The 19644-nt window shown below is 36.9% G+C and overlaps 2 protein-coding genes across 4 annotated transcripts in view; one reads left to right on the plus strand and one right to left on the minus strand.

The window, feature by feature from the left end:
* The window catches only part of LRRTM3 (leucine rich repeat transmembrane neuronal 3), a 163733-nt gene extending 161150 nt beyond the window's left edge, over positions 1-2583 (minus strand). Inside the window, exons 1-2 of the mRNA XM_060642639.3 lie at positions 2012-2583; positions 122-1653 (exon numbers count right to left, since the gene is read on the minus strand). Of these exons, the coding sequence (XP_060498622.1) occupies positions 122-1653; positions 2012-2015 (1536 nt within the window). The 5' untranslated portion in view covers positions 2016-2583. The remainder of the gene's footprint in view (positions 1-121; positions 1654-2011) is intronic.
* CTNNA3 (catenin alpha 3) overlaps positions 1-19644 on the plus strand; it is a 1784170-nt gene that overhangs the window by 776693 nt on the left and 987833 nt on the right. The gene's annotated exons all lie outside the window — the stretch shown is intronic.

Consider the following 19644-nt stretch of genomic DNA (forward strand, 5'->3'; position numbering starts at 1 on the left):
GCAAAGCAGGAGGGAGAGGGAAGGGGAGGGGGCACCACGTTCCCTTTATAGTCACCAGAGTTCAATAAAGCACCACTTATTTCCCAGCTTTTAAGAGCGCTTTTATCACAATGGTTCATACCTCACACTCCCTGGAGCCTGATTTGTTATAGGTGCAGGGTCCCGTCCCATTCAGCAGCATCTCGCTGGTCTCCGTGTTGGTGGGTTTGTAATCTACATAAAATTCCTGGGTGCTGGGAGTCATTTGCTTTAGGGACTGTCTTTTCTTTTTCCTGTGCCTTCGCATGAGGGAGCGCTGCTGCAGCTGCTTCATGCTCGCAGGGTACCGCTTCCATGACACGTAGATAACGAGCAGGATGACGAGCACAGACAGGAAAAGGGCCACGCTCCCTGCGATGATTTTGTGGAAAGAGATGTGCTCAGTGTCAGCATCAGTCTCTGGGCCAGGCTCTGTGGCTCCCACCGTGGGGGGCAGAGGGGGTTTGCTCTCGTGCTTCGGCCTGGGGAGTTTAGGCTTAAATGTCGGCTTTGGGAGAGCCCTGGCCAGATCAAACCTCTCCGTGGTACTTTTGCCACAGATGCTGTAGTTCTTCACTGCATCGATCACGTTTACTCCTTGCAGCTCTTTGGGACTGGCACAGATAATTGTATTCTCCCTCAGACCTTTAAAACTTTTCAGCCAATTTACCAGAGAACAAATATTTCTGCTGCATTCCCATATATTCCCGGCAAGACTGATGTCATTGAGAGATATCCAAGAATCCAAAATCTCTTGACCAATAAATGTGAGCTTATTGGAATCCAGGTTGAGGCGCTGCAGATTTGGGACACACTGGAAAACACTGGGTCCACTAAAAGCTTCAATCTCATTGCCTGACAAATCAAGCCTTTGTAACGAGCTCCAGGTCCAGGACATGGTCTGTCCTATGACACTGATTTTATTCCACTGCAAGTAAAGGTTCTGAAGGCTCACCAACCTTGGAAAAAGGGCCAGGTTGAGCTTCGAAAATTGATTGTGCTCCAGGTGAAGTTCTTTGAGTCTGATCATGCCAGCAAAGACATTCCTGGCTAAACTTCGGATCCGGTTATATCCCAGGTCCAAAAGTTCCAGATTGCGGCAGTCTTGGAATATTCGCACAGGGATGGTTCTCAGGGAGTTAGACCGTAAATGTAAACTCAGCAGCTTCCGCAAGCCCCGAAACTGTTCAGATCCCAGAGAATGCAGCTGATTATAGGACAGATCCAAGTTCCTTAAATTTGTCACAGGTCTGAAGGTATTGTTGAGAAAATAGGAGATTCTGTTGGAACTCAGAATCAACTCTTTGAGTCTGCGTATTCCATTAAAAGCATTCTCATCAATATTGCTGATATGGTTATGGTCAAGGTACAGCCAGGTGAGCTGGTTGAGCCCTTTAAATTGATTATACTTAAGTTTTTGAAGGCTGTTATAGCGAAGGGACAAACCTAAGCAACCAGCAGATATACTTGAGGGTATCTCCTGTAATTTCTGAGATTCACAATATACCATTTTGCCTTCACACCTACAGCCCTTAGGGCATCCTCGTTCGGCAGAAGAAAGCATTGTCAGTAAGACAGTGGGGGCTATAACCAGTGCTACAGCTGATCCGCTCAGTAGCCTAATTACATTGAAACCTGGAAATAAAAACAACTTAGAAAAGTTATCCCCCCAAAAAGGAATTCATTTATTTTTAATCAAGCAAAAATAGGCATGTATTTTCTTTTTTAAAAATTTAAATCTAAATAACAACATTTAATATCAAATATCACCTCTATGAAATGTAAACAGAATTGTTTTTAGGGTTTTTTTTTTTAGTAGTTAAGCAAGGAAACGTGTCCACTAAGCAATTGAATTTATAGTCTTAAGGACAGAAAGGTAATCTCTAAAATAATTAAGGCAGAATTACAACACAGACTAAAGGGTTTTGTTTTTGTTTTTGTTTTCGTTTTTTTTTTTTTTTAAGAAGGAAAGAAGAAAAATGACAAAACATACCCATCCTTTGTATTGTTCAAAGGTCGTCCTTAGGTCTTTTGCTTTGGCTTAAGGGGCCACTTGCATGACAGCCCCTGTCAGCTGCACTGTAGTGAGTCAGGGCTCGCTGACACCCAGGAAGAAAAATTGGACCCCTTGGGAGATGGACCGATTTTGGAACATTATTCTTTGCCAGCCACGCAGAACACTCCAAGAACAAATAAATTCCAATACCGCATTTGTAGCAAAACATCAAAATCTTCCTAGGTAATAGGATCTTCGTGGATATTACGTTTTTGCATCTTTACAGTTTTTTTTTGGGGGGGGTCGTTAAAAAAAAAAACCAAAAACTGGCTTCTACAATTTCTTCTTATCGGAAAGCATGATGTATTCCTCCCGGCAACGTGGGGCTACCTGAGCTGCCACATCTGTATTCCATAGCCCAGCATTCTGGTGGTGAGCACCCACTTCAGCCACAGAGCTGCGTTGGAGCCCAGGAGGCAGGAGAGCCCCGTACCGCACACACGCTCAGCTCACTTCTGCAGACTGTCATTCTGAAAGCTGCTCGGACTGTTGCTTTGGTTTCAGTGAATGCAGTCTTATGTAAAGCTGCCCCCAGTGGTGAAGAACATTATGGGCATGTGCAGAAATGCCTCTCTTTTATCTTGCAAATGAGCAGGCTCTCTGCTGGAAAATGAATGATTCTTTTGGGTGGCTCAATGGGAACTGAATGGTCACCGTAATCAATAACTAGCAACATTTTCTGTAATTTCCGAGTCTTGTTTTACAATTTGGCAATGTCTTTATTGTCTGCGTCCCCTTAATCGCTAATCATGTACTGCCTAGAGTTTTTCTGGAGCTTGACATTAAATTCACAGACCGAATGTCAATTTTTCTTCACCTCAACATAGGCTTTGAGCTGAAATTTATAAAGTGAGTTACTGAGCTTTTCACAGAGAAGCATTAACTGCCTGCCCATTTGACCCCTTGGAGTCACAGTGATTGTATTATGCGAGGTGTCTCAGGATGCTAGAACACATTTTGGAATAGAGGGGATAACTAATGACATATAAATTAATGTGTCCAGTAGCCTTTCTGGTTTTCCTACAAAAGAAATAATTGGTTTAATGACTTATGGCTGAATTTGATGTTTTGGTTGCTATCATTTGTAATTAGAAGAGAAACTCTTTTTAGTGCAAGTAGAGGAATCAAGAGATCATTTGGTTCAGTTTACTGATGCTGCTATTTATTGTCCATTTGTTAGATGCTGCTAATAATGTTTATCGAACACTTCCTCAGTTGTTGTAAATGAGCTATCTTGTATCTGTAAACAATATTATGATGTAGGTCCCATTATAACCTTCATTTTAAAAGATGAGGAAACTGAGACTTGGAAAGGGAACTTGCTGAAATTCATACAGTTAGTAAGTGGCAGAGCTGAGATTCAAAACCGTACCTCTCTCAGACTAGAACCTCTAACCACTAGATGATCATGCTTCAACAACAATGTTATCTTCCTCTTAAAATGAGTCAGATGAAAATTAGGCTGATGAGGACACTGGGGCAAGGAAGCTGCGATAAAACATAATAAAATAAAATAAAATAATAAACTTCTTGATTCCTACTTTTGTATAAACTTCTTTGGTATGATTCTTTGAAGAAGTATTAAAAAAACTAATGAGAAGCAGTTTAGTCTAGTGATTAAGAGTATGGATTTTTGCACCTAGGATCAAATCCTGGCCACGATAGGTTACTTATCTTCTGTATGCCTCATTTTCTCTTCTACAAAATAAGTATGATAACAAAAAAACATTCCATAGAAGATTAGAGAGTTGTCAACTTAATATCTGTAAAGTACTTAGAATAGTGTGTGGACATGATAAACCTGTGTTAGCTGTTATTGGAATATCAACTTTATTTGCTGTCATTGCATGTTGTTTAGTACTGAATATTGACTATACTATCATTAACTCACAAAAAGCCTCTTCAATGAAAATATTTATATTGTTCACAATGGATTTCTAGGATTCATTCAGTCTTACCTTCTTTTAACAAAAGAACTTCCTAAATCTCCATCATTTCAACTTTATCTTTAAAATGAATCTTTTGGTTCTATGGATCATAACTAGATCATAATTAATGTTTGATTCTTTTCTTCCCTAAAGCAGAATATAGTAACATCTGTCACATAGAGAAAATCATTTTGTTTGAACATAAATAGTATACCTGAAAAAGTTTGCTTTGTTAGTCTTTGTTAGGGGAATTGGCTGTGGAAAACCCCAGAGAGCTTTCAGATTCTCTAACAATGAGAAATTTCACATTCTTCAAGAATGTTAGTCATGGCAATCAAAGGGGTCCCACAGAAATAGTCCAATGAAATCACCAATTCCTCAGATAGTATGCTATGAAAAGGGCAGTGGTTCCCCCCCCCCAAAATATCATGGTATCATTGCATATAAAGCCCCCAGAGAGCTTGTTAAAAAGATAAATTTCTCAGTCTTCCCCCCAAGATTCTGATTCATGGGATGGAAGAGGCTGCACTTATCAACACTGATGGACAAGTAAGTTTAAGAAATGCACTGTAAGGGAGTGATTAAAAATAATAAATGTTCCCCTAGTAGGAAGAGAGGGTATAAAAGTTTATGACATTGTGATGCAAGTTCAATGAGGATAAAGGTAGTGTTTTGTCTACTTCAGTTTCTCTAATACCTAGAACAGTACTTGACACATAATAGACACTCTGTTATTAAATAAATACATTTTTATGGGGGTCACAATTACATTTGATATAAGACAAACTGGGTGTGTAATGCTAATCTTGGGTACATGGGATTGATTTCTGCAGTTCCTGAGTCAATGATACTGGATACAATTTTGGAGAAAGTGTTCTTAAAGAATGTATGTAAAAAAGGCAAGAAACTAGAAAGTGGAAATATTTAGATGGTCAGCAAGTGATCTTCACTTTTTATGTAGATATCTCATTTTCATGGTTAAATTACAAGTGGCATAAGAACAATAAATATATCTTTGAATATTCCCTTTGACATGTTACAACTTTTATCATCTCACATCCCAAATGGGGCTTGACAACTTGTATCTATTAAAACATACCGAAGGAAATCATATCTATAACCCCCCCTCTCATATCTTCATTGCTTGGGAGCCTCTGATTTTTCTCCTTACTTTCCTTGCTTCTCTATGGAAAGTAGCCTTTGAGATGTCTGTTTTGCCTAACAGCTACAGAGAGCTTCTCTACGATGGCTGGAGGTCCCATCAACTTCGTGCTGCTTCTTTTTCCCTCATTCCCTGGTGACAGGAACACAGAGGAGCCCACTGAGAATGTAATTCTCTCACTTTGTTTTTCCTGGGAGAAATCTTGGATTATTTATGATGAATAACATTTTTTGCTGTGTTCCATACCTTAGTTTTCAGCCATTTTTCTGATACCTTGGCTTCTGATCTTATCTTGCTCCATAGTTCTGACTTCACATTCACCCCTTTAATCTCATAATTGATATTTCCTCTTAATATTGATCATTGGTTTCTTTCTCAGTAGTAATCAGGTGCTTTTCTTGGACTGGGTCTGACTCCAAGTACTCTGTGTGGCCCCTACATTGCCACTAGCCCCTAAGCTGGCATCACCACCAGGTCTGTCTTGATTCAATGTAATCAGGAGCATGGAGGAAGACCATTCATGGGGTGTGGGAAAATCCCAAAATAAAATAATACAATTCAAAGGAGACTAATACTTGAAGCTGCCGAAATTAGCCCAAAGACATAGAGTGGTCTTTCAAAAGAAATAGAAAACAACTTTATGTTCTAAAATATTGTAGTAATATGCTATTGCATTAAGTTTACCCTCCTTTTACTTGTTGACTATAACAAGATGATTAGTTCTGATTTGCCTTTCAACAGAATCAAATTTATACTACATTATATGTTTAAAATTCTCTTGCACTTATACCACATGCAGAAACAAACCATAAACTACCTGACAAGTTAAATATTCCCAAATGAATCTAGAACCTTAATGATTTATACAATTATAAAGCATAGTCATTCACCTAAAGACTTTTCAAAACTATATTTATAGTACTTCAAATAACTGCACATATTTTGTTTAAATTGGGTAAATAAATTCAATCTCAGTGTACAGTGTCCAATTTCAGTACAATATGAAACTGAATTGCCAAAAAAATTAGAAAATCAGGGTTTAAAGAAGATGTAGTGATATATTAACAATGGGTTGGCCTTAGAGATTTCATGCATTAAACAAATACATAGTTTGGGTACTCACTATGTACTAGATGCTGGTCCAGACACTTAGAATACATCAGTGTACAAAACAAAGATATAAGCATTTATTCTAAAGGGATGACATGAACAAAAACATAAATAACATATTATTAGATAACAGGTACTATAGAAACAAGAAAAGTGAGATTAGGGACGATTGGGAGTATAGAGGGTGAGGTAAATTGTAAAGTTTTTATTTAAACCCTGTTAGTTAACACACAGTGTAATGTTAGTTTCAGGTATAGAATTTAGTGATTCAACACTTACATACAATAGCTGGTGCTCATCACAAGTACATTCCTTAATCCCCATCACCTAATTTAACCCCCCACCCCCACCCCACCTACCTTCCCTCTGGTAACCATCAGTTTGTTCTCTATGGTTAAAAGTCCGTTTCTTGTAGTGTTAAATTGGGATGGTTAGGGCCACTAAGAAAAAGTGGCTTTTTGAGCAAACCCTCAAAGGAGATGAGGTTGTTGACCTTAAATGTATATGGGGGGTGGCTTGTCTAAAGGCCCTCTGGTGGGTGCAGATCATATGTTCAATGAATAGCAAACAGGCCAATCGGTCTAGAATGGAGAGAGTAAGGGTAGAGGAATTAGAGATGAAGTCAGAGAGGTCCTGGGTCCTGGGTCATAGAGGGCTTCATATGCTATTGAAAAAACTTTGACTTTATTTTGGAGAAAACCGGGAACCAACTCAAGATTTTGTGCAGAGTAAAGCTATGATCAAGTTACCCATTGAAAGGATCACTCACACTGCTGTTATGGGAATAAACTCTAAAAGGACAATGATAAAAGCAGGGAGGTCAGTAAGGAGGCCATTGTACCAATCTAGGAGAGAGATGATGGTGGCTTCGACCAGTGTGGAAACAGTGAAAATGACGAGAATTGGCTAATTACTGGATATATGCTTAGGTAAAATTTACAGGAGTTTTCTAATGGATTAGAAGTGGAGATAAAGAGAGAGATTAAAGATAATTCCTATTTTATGAGCTGAGCAACTAGAGGGATGGTGAAGCCATCAGCTTTTGGGAATAGGATCAACAATTCTTCAAAATAATTTATAAATAAACTGTGGAAACACTAAAAAAAAGAGTCAATGCATTTGAATTAACTTAAAATTTGGCTCTCACTTTTCTTCAATTTTGTGAGGCTTTAATTTTCGAAAACATCATCTTCATATTACGCCTCAAAGGACCATAATGTATTTTAAAATATTTTATGAAATGATTAGCAAAATTAGCCACTAAACAATAGCAACATGGATTTCTATTCAGATGGCCTAGGCAAAGGCAATGTCTTTGCATATGGCCTTGGAAGGCAACAGAAGCAAAGCTTTGATGAAAACTGAAAATTACATAAAGACCAAATACAGGGACATTTGGACTAAGTATACTGGAAAATAAATTCAGTGAATCCAAAATGTCTTTCTAAAATAATTTAGAGAATGACATATACTTTTTATTGCATGTGTCAGTTGACATTTGGAATTTGGAACTGATTCTGGGCAAACTTCTCAGGGTTTCAGTTTGCTTATCTGCAAAATGGGACTCAAAACCTGTGTTGTAAATCTTGAAGACTTTTATTTAGGATCAATTTCCTTAATTTATGTGTAAATACTTTGTAGACTATAAAGTGGTATAAAATGTTTCTGGAATCAGAGTACCTTTGTGAAAATTGATTTTCTTTGATTCTGTCTAGGTTCTTTGGTCATCAGCATATACTGCAACAAACATGTATCAAGGGGCACTAACATGGTCAAGAATGGAGTCAGAATTTGCCAATTAAAAAAATTCTTCAGTATTCCCTTTCTACTACAATTTTAATACCACAACCATTTATTATACTGCATACATTGTTGTCATTCAGTGTTCTAAGTCATGAAATGATTTCACCAATAAATGCATTTGATTGAGATATTGTAAAGAGATTAATGTTTTTGACTCAGTTACCTTATCATAGAGTTGTCAGAATGCTAACAGAGAGTTCCCTACAGCTATGAATATGATTTTATTTCTAGTTGTTAGAATACACATATACATTTGTACATTTGTAATTATATCCTGATCTTTCATAAAAGCATTAACATGTCTCTGAAATATCCTTAGTTTCCATCTGCTTGCTTCAAGGGCTCTATTAAAAACCCTGTTTGGCCACATATGGTTATGAGTGAACATCTCTGGCTTAGATAAATGGATAAAGAAAGTTCCAGGTCTGACCGTTAAAATGGTCTTTCAGTGTCTTTCTCAAATGAAGCAATTCAAATGAATGAGACCTTATAAGGTTATCTAACACATCTCCTTCTCCCTCCCCTGAAGGCACATTTATGTTGTAGCACCAGTCTGTATTTTGAGGTTTCATTGCATCACTTCTTTCAGAGGTAGCCCGAGGCTAAATTTGGGGATAGGAAAAAATAACAGACTCTTAAAGTATAACACTTAGTGAGTGGTAGGCTTCTGAAGACTGAAAAGACTATTCAACCTTGAGGAAACAATTGTTTTTATTTTTTAAGTGGAATTTAAAAACATACACAAAAGTAAACAGTATAATAAACATCAACTTCAACAATTATCAATATTTTGTTATTTTTTTTATCTTTCCCATCCCTCTTCCCACATACACACACCATTTTCCCCCCTAGGGTATCTTAAAAGCAAATCTCAGAAATCATGTCACTTTACCCATATATATTATAGTATGCAATTCTAACCAATAGAGACTTTTAATTTAACCATCTAGCATTATTACACCTAACAAATTAACAATAAGTTCATAAAGTTGGCTTGTAGTCAAGAATTAAGCAAAGCACAGATACTGCATTTGGTTTTCATGTTTCTGAAATCTCTTTAATTTTATGATGCCATTGATATGTTGGGAGATACCGGGTCATTTGGACTTTACCTTGGTCCATGCTTTGTATTTGGTTGATTGCTCTCCCTTGTGTTATTTCATTTGCAATGAGTGAGTTTTAATGACATACATGTTGAGCAAGAGTCCCATTTATTAATTGAAGCAGGAAGCAGGATATCCAGCCCCATAGGACATCTATTTACTTTTGGTAGCAAATCTGAGACTTGCCAAACTTTTGTGTGAAATGAGACTTAGAGCTCAGAAAAAAAAAATGTGTTTCTATCTTGTGGTATTTATAGAACCAGGGAATTCATAATTGGTTAAATGGCAAGTTTGGGAGTGAGAAATAATATTAAGGTGCCATGACTCTATGTTGGTTTAATGTTCATATTTACCAGTATTTCTGTTCTCCACTTTCCATCACACTTGCCTTTTTGCCTGTAGTCAGCAAAAGCAATTATTTGATGCTCCTTGATAAGCAAATTTGTTAATTTTGTATTGATGCTGAGGTGTTCTTCTAACAAAATCTCAAAAAATTCAATAGAATAGCAATCAAAGTCACTTATAGTCATTTATATTGAGAGAAATCAGTTTTCTAGCTTTTCATTTAGAAAAAATTCCATGAAGGAACATGGCAAGCACCAGAGCCACACTGTAAAATTTATAGTCCTATATATACATTCCCAAATTTCTTATACTTTCTCATAGTAAAATAAAGAAACTTTAGAGTAGCTATAAATGTCTCTTAACCAAATTTGCACCTTAATATTTGATGTTCTATTTCCCATGTATGGCTGTGCTTTGAATATAAAGGCAATATTGTTTAAATGGTATCACAGTAAACATTTTGCGATATTTACTTCATAGATATTCCGACAAAACAAGAAGTTTTAAAGAAAAAAATTCTGTTCTGGTCCATTCAGGTTACTTTAACAGAATACCATAGATTGTGTGGCTTTTTAACAAACAGAAACATTTCTTACAGTTCTGGAGTCTGGGAAATCCAAGATCAAGAAGCCAGTAGATTCTGTGGCTGTTGAGGGCCTGCTCCCTGGTTCATAGAGACGTCCTCTTTTCTCTGTAACTTCACACGACATAGGGGCAAGGGGTCTCTCAGGGGCGTCTCTTATAAGGGTACGAATCCCTTCATGAGGGCTCTCCTCTTATGACCTAATCACTCCAAAATGCCCCACCTCCAAATACCATCACACTGGGGGTTAGGTTTCAACATATGAATGTGGAGGGGCAGGGGGACACAAACATTCAGTCGACAGCATGTTCTATTGTATTTTTAAAGGATTGTAAAGAATAGTTTCAACCAGGTACACTAGTATATTTTAAAATCTGCCTTCCTGACAAATATATCAGCATTAAGAATTAAATTCCCCAACCACCAGACAGTGAAAGATAATAGAAATCTTGATTTGGATTAAAAACCATAATTTTCCATTGGTTAATTTTATTTTTGTTTCTGAAACAGTAAGTCTGATATTTTAAATTTTACCCTGCAGACCTAAAAGATATTAAACTTCTGAGAGAAGAGAAACTCTGCATAGGTTTGCAAGGTAGTGGCAGAGAATAGGAGCTATGGGTCCTTATATTACACTAAAATGTATCAGTCTATTTGGGGACTCTCTTAAAGGGCCAGAGAAACCTTCTTTGTATTGCTAATGCTTAATCCTGACTGAAAAATAGTTCCCTTAAGAGTGCAGGGGGAATGCTTAGGAATCTCCTGTGGCTAACAGCAGAGCCCCCAAGTGGCAAAATTGTGACTCAGACAGAAATTGACTTAGTCCCTGGAAGCAAATGCCACGGGCCCTTAATAGAAATAAAGTATCTTTATCTGGTCCCGAATTGAGAGTTTATTTTTTTACTCAATGAATATTTATCAAGTTCGTCCACTGTTTTTTGTGCTGAGGATACAACAGTGAATAAGACAAACTGCCTACCATCAGAGGACTTGCATTTTAGTTGATGAGATAGTAAAAAATAAACAACATAGGCACACAATGTCAACTAGAGATGAGTGCTATGAAGACATAACAGGATAAAGGCTAGTGACAGTTTGATAGAATAGTCAGAAAATCTCTAAATACCTTTCTGAGGGCTTCGCATTTGAGAGCAAGTAGGAGGTAACTCATGTGACCTTCTGTTCCCTGAGATGTAGTCTCTCTTTGGGATTTTCACTGATCAGCACCAACATCTTTACAGCGGCTTCAGGCCGACACTGCTCCCCCATAGACACTGTAGGCATGTTCTCTTTTTGGAACACGTAGCACAGATGAACGTTTAAACAAAATTTGAAGTAATTAAAAAAAATAAGAAATTTAGGAGATAACACAAAAAGAACAAACAGAAACATAACTCATAAAATGAATCTTACATAGAGTTGGCTTTCTTAGATCTGGTTTTCTTTCTTTCTTTCTTTCTTTCTTTCTTTCTTTCTTTCTTTTCTTTCTTTCTTTTTTTCCGTATTTTATGTTTGTTTATTTTTGAGAGAGGGAGAAAGAGACAGAGTGTAAGCGAGGGAGGGGCAGAGAGAGAGGGAGACATAGAACCTTAAGCAGGCTCCAGGCTCTTAGCTGTCAGCAGAGAAGGGTTTATGGTATTAGCTTTCTCAATGTAGTTTAAATTAATAAAAAAAAATTAAGGTTTATTCATTTTTCAGAGAGAGAGCGAGCACGACACGGGAGGGGCAGAGGGAGAGGGAGACACAGAATCCGAAGCAGGTTCCAGGGTCTGAGCTGTCAGCACAGGGTACGATGCAGGGCTCAAACTCATAAACCATGAGATTTTGACCTAAGCCGAAGTCAGGCGCTTAACCAACTGAGCCACCCAGGTGCCCCTGTACTTGAAACTTAACATAACTGAAAAATGAAAAATATTAAGGAATCATTGAGAACTGAATTTTATGTATATAGTCTGAAAAGCAAATAAGAGACAAGACTTGTATTGAAAACATCCATATTTGCTTCTCCTTCTCAGCTTCCTCACCAATTGGTCTTTTCAGAGTCAGTGACTTTATTTTAGCTATTATGTTTTTTCTCGTAATATTTCTGAATGTTGATATTTTCATTTCTTGCTATTTTAACTGAAGATTAATATCATGTTCTCTCTCACTTTCCTACTTCTTATGTTAATACAGTATTAAATAGTATCTAAGATGACTATGTAAACAAAGATGTTACTGGATTAAGTGGTGTACTAGATTATGTCTGCATTCTCGTTCAACCTTTCGGTTTTCTTGCAGTTAGGAATTGTTCCTATTTTCTCTCTCCCCCCTTTGTTCTCTCTCCTATCTCTTAAATTTGCTTAGTTTTTTTCTGTACCTAGTGCTAGTTCTTTTCCCAGTATTTTAAAAGATTCATCAAGTGCTTAATGTTTCCAAACACTCAATTCAGATAATCCCTTCCCTTTGCAGCATTCTGTTTTTCTAATATCTAATAGTAGTTGTATCTAATAATGCCTGCTAACCTAGTCTTCCCTTTCTGCATCCTCCCCTTTCCTGGATCCCATATATTCATTTTCTTAGTGTACCACTCATTTTGTTGAAACATGCACTCTAGTATATTTCTAAGAAAATGTGCATGTGATATAAAAACTCCATGTCTCATTTTTTTTTGATTTATCTTAACTGATTAATAAATTGGCTGTATATAAAATTCAAAATTGGAAATCATTTTCCCTCAGAATCTTCTAACCATTGCTCTGTTGTCTTCTCACACTCACTCTTGTTGAGAACCAGGTGCTATTCTGATTGCCACTCCTTTGTGTATAATCTTTGGAAGCTTTTGTGATACTTCATTTTCCGTGGTATTTGGAAATTATAAAGGATGTACTTTGATTTGGGCCTTTTGTCATTCATTGTGCTGAGTATTCAATGGACAGCTTTGTGTCCTTTGGTTCTGTAAAAATTTGTTTATGTCTTTTATTTTAATTACCTCTCCCCATTTTCTCTGTCATCTCTCTCTCTCTCTCTCTTTTACTGAAAAGATTTTAGATTCCTGGATTGATTCGTTCCTATTGTTGTTTTCTCCTATTTTCCCATCTTTTTATCATTTAAAAAATTTTTTTTAATGTTTATTTATTTGTGAGACAGAGAGAGACAGGGCATGAGTGAGGGAGGGGCAGAGAGAGAGGGAGACACAGAATCAGAAGCAGGCTCCAGGCTCCGAGCTGTCAGCACAGAGCCTGAGGCGGGGCTCGAACTCACAAACCATGAGATCATGATCTGAGCTGAAGTTGGTTGCTCAACTGACTGAGCTACCCAGGCACCCCCCCATCTCTTTATCTTTTTGTCTTACTTTCAGGTGATTTCCTCAGCTTTATGTTATAATATTTTGTCTATCTATCTATCTATCTATCTATCTATCTATCTATCTATCTACTTATCATCTATCTATCATCTGTCTATCTCTCAATCTATCGTCTATCTTCCTATCATCTATCTATATATCTATCTATGTATCTATCTCTATCATCTATTTATTAAAAATTTAGATCAGATATCAGCAAACTATTGCACAACCAAATCCAGCAATGATGCTCTTAGGTCAACTGGTGCAAATAAAGTTAAACATTTGTAACTAAAGGAAACATTTATGCTCATTCATTTATATGTTTTCTATGGATGCTTTTATCCATCAATGGCAGAGTTTAGAGACTAAATCCTGTATTTGCTATATGTCTCTTTACAGAAAAAGCTTGCTGATCCTCTACCTCCCTCAACTTAGGTGATCATATTTGTTATCTCCAGGACCTCTTTTTGGTTCTCTTTTTCTCCCTCTTCATTGCATACTGTTTTATTTTTACAAATGTGACATCTTCTTATTTCACTCTAGGATATTATATAGGGTGTTTTGGTACTATATTTTTTCTACAATGTCACTGTTTACTCTGAGGTTTTTAGTTAGTTTGTTTTGGCCTATTTCATGTTGGAAGCTTTTTTCAAATGTTAAGTTTCTTGTGTGCTTATTCAGATTAATGAGTGAGGCACTAAAAGCTGAGAGAGGGTTCCTTGCATATGAGCAAGGTTTTGGCTGCAGACTTTGTGGGAGCAAATTAAAAAGTGAACTTGCCTTTTCACTAAGGAATCTCTACATGCATGAATATAGACATTTCTCCCCCCAAGCCCCCAACCTCCTTTACTGGAGCTGAAGGCTACTGGTATTCTGCGGACAAAGCAGGAGAAGGGTGGTGAGGTCCCCAAGTTCATTATGTGCATTCTCATTTAATTTTCTTTTCATTTCCAAGCTTCAGCGATTTGCCTCATGTACTTGGGTCTAGCTTCTCATGTTTGAATTTACAAAAAATAAACTTTTCTTCTTCTATACTGGAAGAAAAGATTATGTCTTAGTCAACCCAAGCTGACTATATAACAAATATCATAGACTCGGTGGCTTATACAACGGAAACTTATTCTCACAGTTTTGGAGGCTGAAGTCTAAGATCAAGGTGCCAGCATGTTTGGGCTCTTGGTGAGGTTACTCTTCGTGGTTTGCAGATGGACATATTCTTGCTGTATCCTCACATGGTAGAGAAAGAGATCTCTCTCGTGTCTCTTCTGATATGGGCACTAATCCCATTCATGAAAGCTCCACCTTCATGACCTAATTACCTCCCAAAGACCCCACCTCGAAATGCCATTCATTTGGGTATTAGGGCTTCAACATATGAATTTGTGGTGGGAGGCAGGGGGACACAAACATTCAGTCCATAGCAGATAGTCTCTTGGTTTCTTGGGTTGAAGATGTGGATCTGGCACTTCCCATGAATACTTTAAACCAGTATCCATATTTTTAGTCACCCCATCTTCTGGAGGCTCTCAAGACTGTTGCACAATATAGGGTCTTCCTTCAGTAAGCACTTAGGTGAAGCTTTCTTGACTCTACTTATTTGTAATATTGTCTATGTTTTCCAAAACCTTGTAGACATTGTTCATTCATTCTTATCTCTTCTTCACTTTCATTTGTATTCATTTGTCATTACATGGGTTTTAAGGGGGTAGAGGCAATAAAAGTGTGCAATCTGTTGTGTTTCAGGATGAATTTCGCATGACAGATTATAGACATGGCAGTGATGACAGGAGTGTGGGAACATTTCCTCAAAAGAATGAGTTTATAATTTTATAATGAAATAAAGAGAATTTTATGTATATGCTTTCTTAAGAAACCAACTATACTCTGAACTGAAATATGGATTTGTTTTTCCACTTTTTTATATCAAGGTTTTGGTTTTAATTATTATCACTTCAGAATGAATTTTCAAACCAAAACACACACACACACACACACACACACACACACACACACACACACATATATATATATATATATATATATATACATATACTTGGCTCTTTTCCAATTTATGTTCACAACTTAATAGTAAAAAATTAGAAAAACTTTAACTTGATGTATATGTACATGGTGTGGGGGGGCTGTTGTGTGTATATGTGTGTATGTATACGTGTGTTTATATTGCTAAGAAAATACAATATTTCAAATAGGCAACTATTTATTTATGAACCAAGTTTGTATCTTCTGATAGATAAATGTGTGCTTGTATTAAAAAAAAATAGGAATAGGTGTCTCATAGTCATATAAATTATTTCTTCTATTCATTGGCTATATTCAAGACCAGACTTTTGCTTAAAGGAAACAGTCTACATTAATTCTTAAAACTTTTTTTTTTAAATGTTTATTTATTTTTTAGTATATGTGCTGCCGAAGCGAGCACAAATGTTTATTTATTTTTGACAGAGAGAGACAGAGCATGAGCGGGGGAGAGGCAGAGAGAGAGGGGGACACAGAATCCAAAGCAGGCTCCAGGCTCTGAGCTGTCAGCACAGAGCCTGACGCGGGGCTCAAACTCACAGGCTATGAGATCATGACCTGAGCTGAAGTCAGACGCTCAACCAACTGAGCCACCCAGGCGCCCCTACATTAGTTCTATGTCTTTTTTCTCTTTATGGCATTAGTTAAAATCATGCGGACATTTGATTTGGTATATGTAACTTTCAATCTTGGTAATTTCCTTCTGAAGTACTCTAAGTTACTCTCTGGAGAAACCAAAATAAGTAAACATGTCATCACATGTTTAGGCCATTAGTCCAAATTCTTAAGCTTTGTAGGTTTTCTGTGGATACTTCTAAAAGGCTTGAGAGGTTTCATATAATTTCAAGTAGCTTACAAGCTTTTGCAAGTTAAACTTGGAAAATATTATTGTAATACCAAGTAATAGTGATATAAAGGCTTAGAGAATCATAAATCATAAATTAGAAAGGATTTTGAGATTATTTTGTCCAAACCACACTTTACATATCGGAAAACTAAAACCCGGAGAGATGGAATAACTGGCTGTATTCACGTATGACAAGGGTACAGGAAATTTGCATGCAACCTAGATCCTTTGACATTAGTGTATTTTTTATAATGGTCTTGTTTCTTGAATCCAAACCAAAGTCTTTAAATCATGTGAAAAATAATAGCAAACATTAACAAATAGATTTTTACCTAGTCTCAGATAGATTTATCCAGACAACTAAAATGTAAAATCATTTTTGTTAGATAGAAATGAAATATGTTTTAAACTATTCTTTATGTTTATTTGCTTTCCATTATAAAAGCAATACATATGTATTATAAAACATAGTAACCATGCTGTCACCATCCAAGGGCAACCCCTACTAGTATTTTGGCAACTATACAGATTTTTTTGTTACCTTGAATTTAATGCATCACATTCCTTGAGTGGGCTAAACAATTATTTTAAATACCTTTCACTGTTGGAAATTTAGTTTATGGAACAATCTTTATTGATGTTGAATCATTCAGGCTCACCTTCCTTTAAGCACTGAAACGCAAATTATTATCTCTGAAAAGGAGATAAGTAACTAGTATTCTAATATGCATGGTCTCTTTCCTATATGGCTAACAAAATAAAAATGTTATCCTATGCCAAGGGATAAATAGAAAGTTATCCCATGCCAAGGGATAAGGTAAAGAGAAAAGAAGTTTTGTTGTTGTTGTTGTTGTTTTGAGATTTGATAAGTCTTCAGTATAATTACATGAAGGTCAATCCAGAATTGTCTGACTTCATCCCTAAAACACTACCACTGATTTGGTTATGTTATCGTTCTGCTTAAATCCTTTGACTAGCTCACCATCACCTCCGGTGAAATAGCAGATTCATCCTCATGACACACAAGGTTCTTCTGATTTGATTCATTTGGTTGTTAGATAAAATAAAATAATCAGCTGTCAAGAAGAGCAAGAACCTTATTGGAAGGGAAGTAGCTTCATTTCAGTGCCTTGCACTTTGCTATTTTCCATCTGTGTCACCTTTCTTGTGTTTGCCTCTGTTCTGCCTCCAAGCTCTGGCTTATTTGTAGTGTTTGAGTCCTATGGAGTTGGCTTGCCATGTTGTCTTCAAAGCATACATGCTACTTCATGACTCTTTCAGCTTCCCTCCAAATCAGTTTATTCTTACAATCTTTTCAATTTAAAATTTTAGAGAAGACAAAGTTGATCCTTTTGTGCCAGGCCACCTCATAGGTTGCTATCTGGCTTATGAGTTGGTTGTTCTCGAATAAGGTGGTCACCCGAGTCTAATCAGATGTGACACAGAGTTGAGGGTCATCATGAAGTTGGCAGGGTCATATTGTATAAGACAACTTGGCAGGTGCTCTAGGTGGGGCCAATTATAGTTATGAAAGACAGTGAATATAACCTGATTCAAAGATCCTTTGCTATTTGGTCCAAATCTACACTTTGTCATTACTTCCAATATGCTACGCAACCTGTGATCCAGTCACACCAAAGGATTTATCATACTCTGAGCAAGCCATGTTTTAATCATGCCTTAAGTCACTGTTTATGCTGTTCTCTCTTATAAGAATAGCCTTTCTCCATTATCTATCAGGTGTAATTGTCTATAAAATATACCTGAAATGTTATATTCTCCATAAAACCTTCTCTAGGAATTTTGGTAACTTCCTCATTAGCAATTTTGGGTTATATACTATAAGCATATGACATATAAATACATTGTATTATAATCGTCTATATGTAAGTTTTTCCAACAGAATATCCTTTAAGTTTAGGGATGGTGAAATCTCATTCATTTCTAAATATTCTAGTAAATATTTAGATAACACATACTCAATGTGTGTTTCTTGAAAGGAAGAAATCAAGATGATTCAAGGGGAGATACTTCTATAATAAGGAAGAGTCTCTGGAAAGAGTACCTGTAGCTGATTCACAAGTCTGTGTCACCCAAGATATGCTCAAGTATTAAGGGGGATGTATGTACTAAGTATGATGAACTTTCAAAATTTGGGTCAAAGAACCAGAATACTGTTGTTGTTGTTGTTGTTGTTGTTGTTGTTGTTGTTGTTGTTTACCATTTGCCATCTCTTGACTCAGAAGTGTTGCAGATGGATTTTTATTGCTCCTTCATTCCCTTCCAACCTGAGAAAGAAATTTTCCTCTGAGGGCACTTTCGTTTGTGTCTGAAGGGAGTGACCTTGTATTCTCAGAAAAACAACTCTGTATTTGGGGTTGTTTGTCAACACATGCAGGGGCATTTTGGGGACAAACTCTTTTATTTGGGGCTGTTTACTTCTGTTTCTTACCAATAGTATTATTTCAGGGGGCTTTTTGCCTCAACTGAGCTTTCATTAAGGACCTTACTGGAATATCTGTGGCTTTTTAAAAAAGCTTGATGACAATGTCAAGAAGCCTGGCTTTAGAAACCGGCTCAAAAAAGCCTGACCTAAGGGATTGTTTGTAATCTGGCTGTTGTGTGTGTACTTTGTGCCAGTTCCCATTCTAGGTGTTGGAGGTAGAATTTAAGAGAAAAGAAAAGACACATTTCTATACTCATAGTGTTTATAATCCAGAACAGCATACAGATAAATGACTTGTTATAACGTGGGTAGTGAGTGCTATCATGAGAAAAGCACAAGATGCTATGTGACTTCATAGAAATGGCACCTATCCAAATTCAACTTTCAGAGAGAAGAACTGAGTTAAGTCCCAGTAAAGAAAAATTGCAGTGTTAAAAGTGAATGATTACGGAAAACGAATGACTAATACATTTAGCTAGAGCAGTATTGAGCATAATTTCTGTTTCGTTTTGTAAGTTGTCAGTTTATTCTCAGTAGAATGGATGTAGATAAGCTATGGAACTTAACCTAACTAGTATTCAGCTTGGCCAGCCCCTCTGAGTGAACATCTGTAACACTGGTCAGTGAAAAACCAGGTAAGAATTATTGGTCAGGATTTTCAAAAATCCATTTCAGGGCATCTTTGGAAGTCTGCACTACCCTTTCCTCCTAAACATACGTTAAAACAGATGAGGTGCAATGGTGACAGCTTGGATAAGATTCTTGTCCACGAATACCATAACTTGACTGAGACAAATGTGGACCTGTTGTCAGAAATAATTGTATCTGGCAGCTTGTATGCTGCAAAAAAACTGGCATGAAGTCACATTGTCACTGCA

The sequence above is a fragment of the Panthera onca genome, chromosome D2, assembly GCF_046562875.1.
Source record: "Panthera onca isolate mPanOnc1 chromosome D2, mPanOnc1 haplotype 2, whole genome shotgun sequence".
NCBI lineage: Eukaryota > Metazoa > Chordata > Mammalia > Carnivora > Felidae > Panthera > Panthera onca.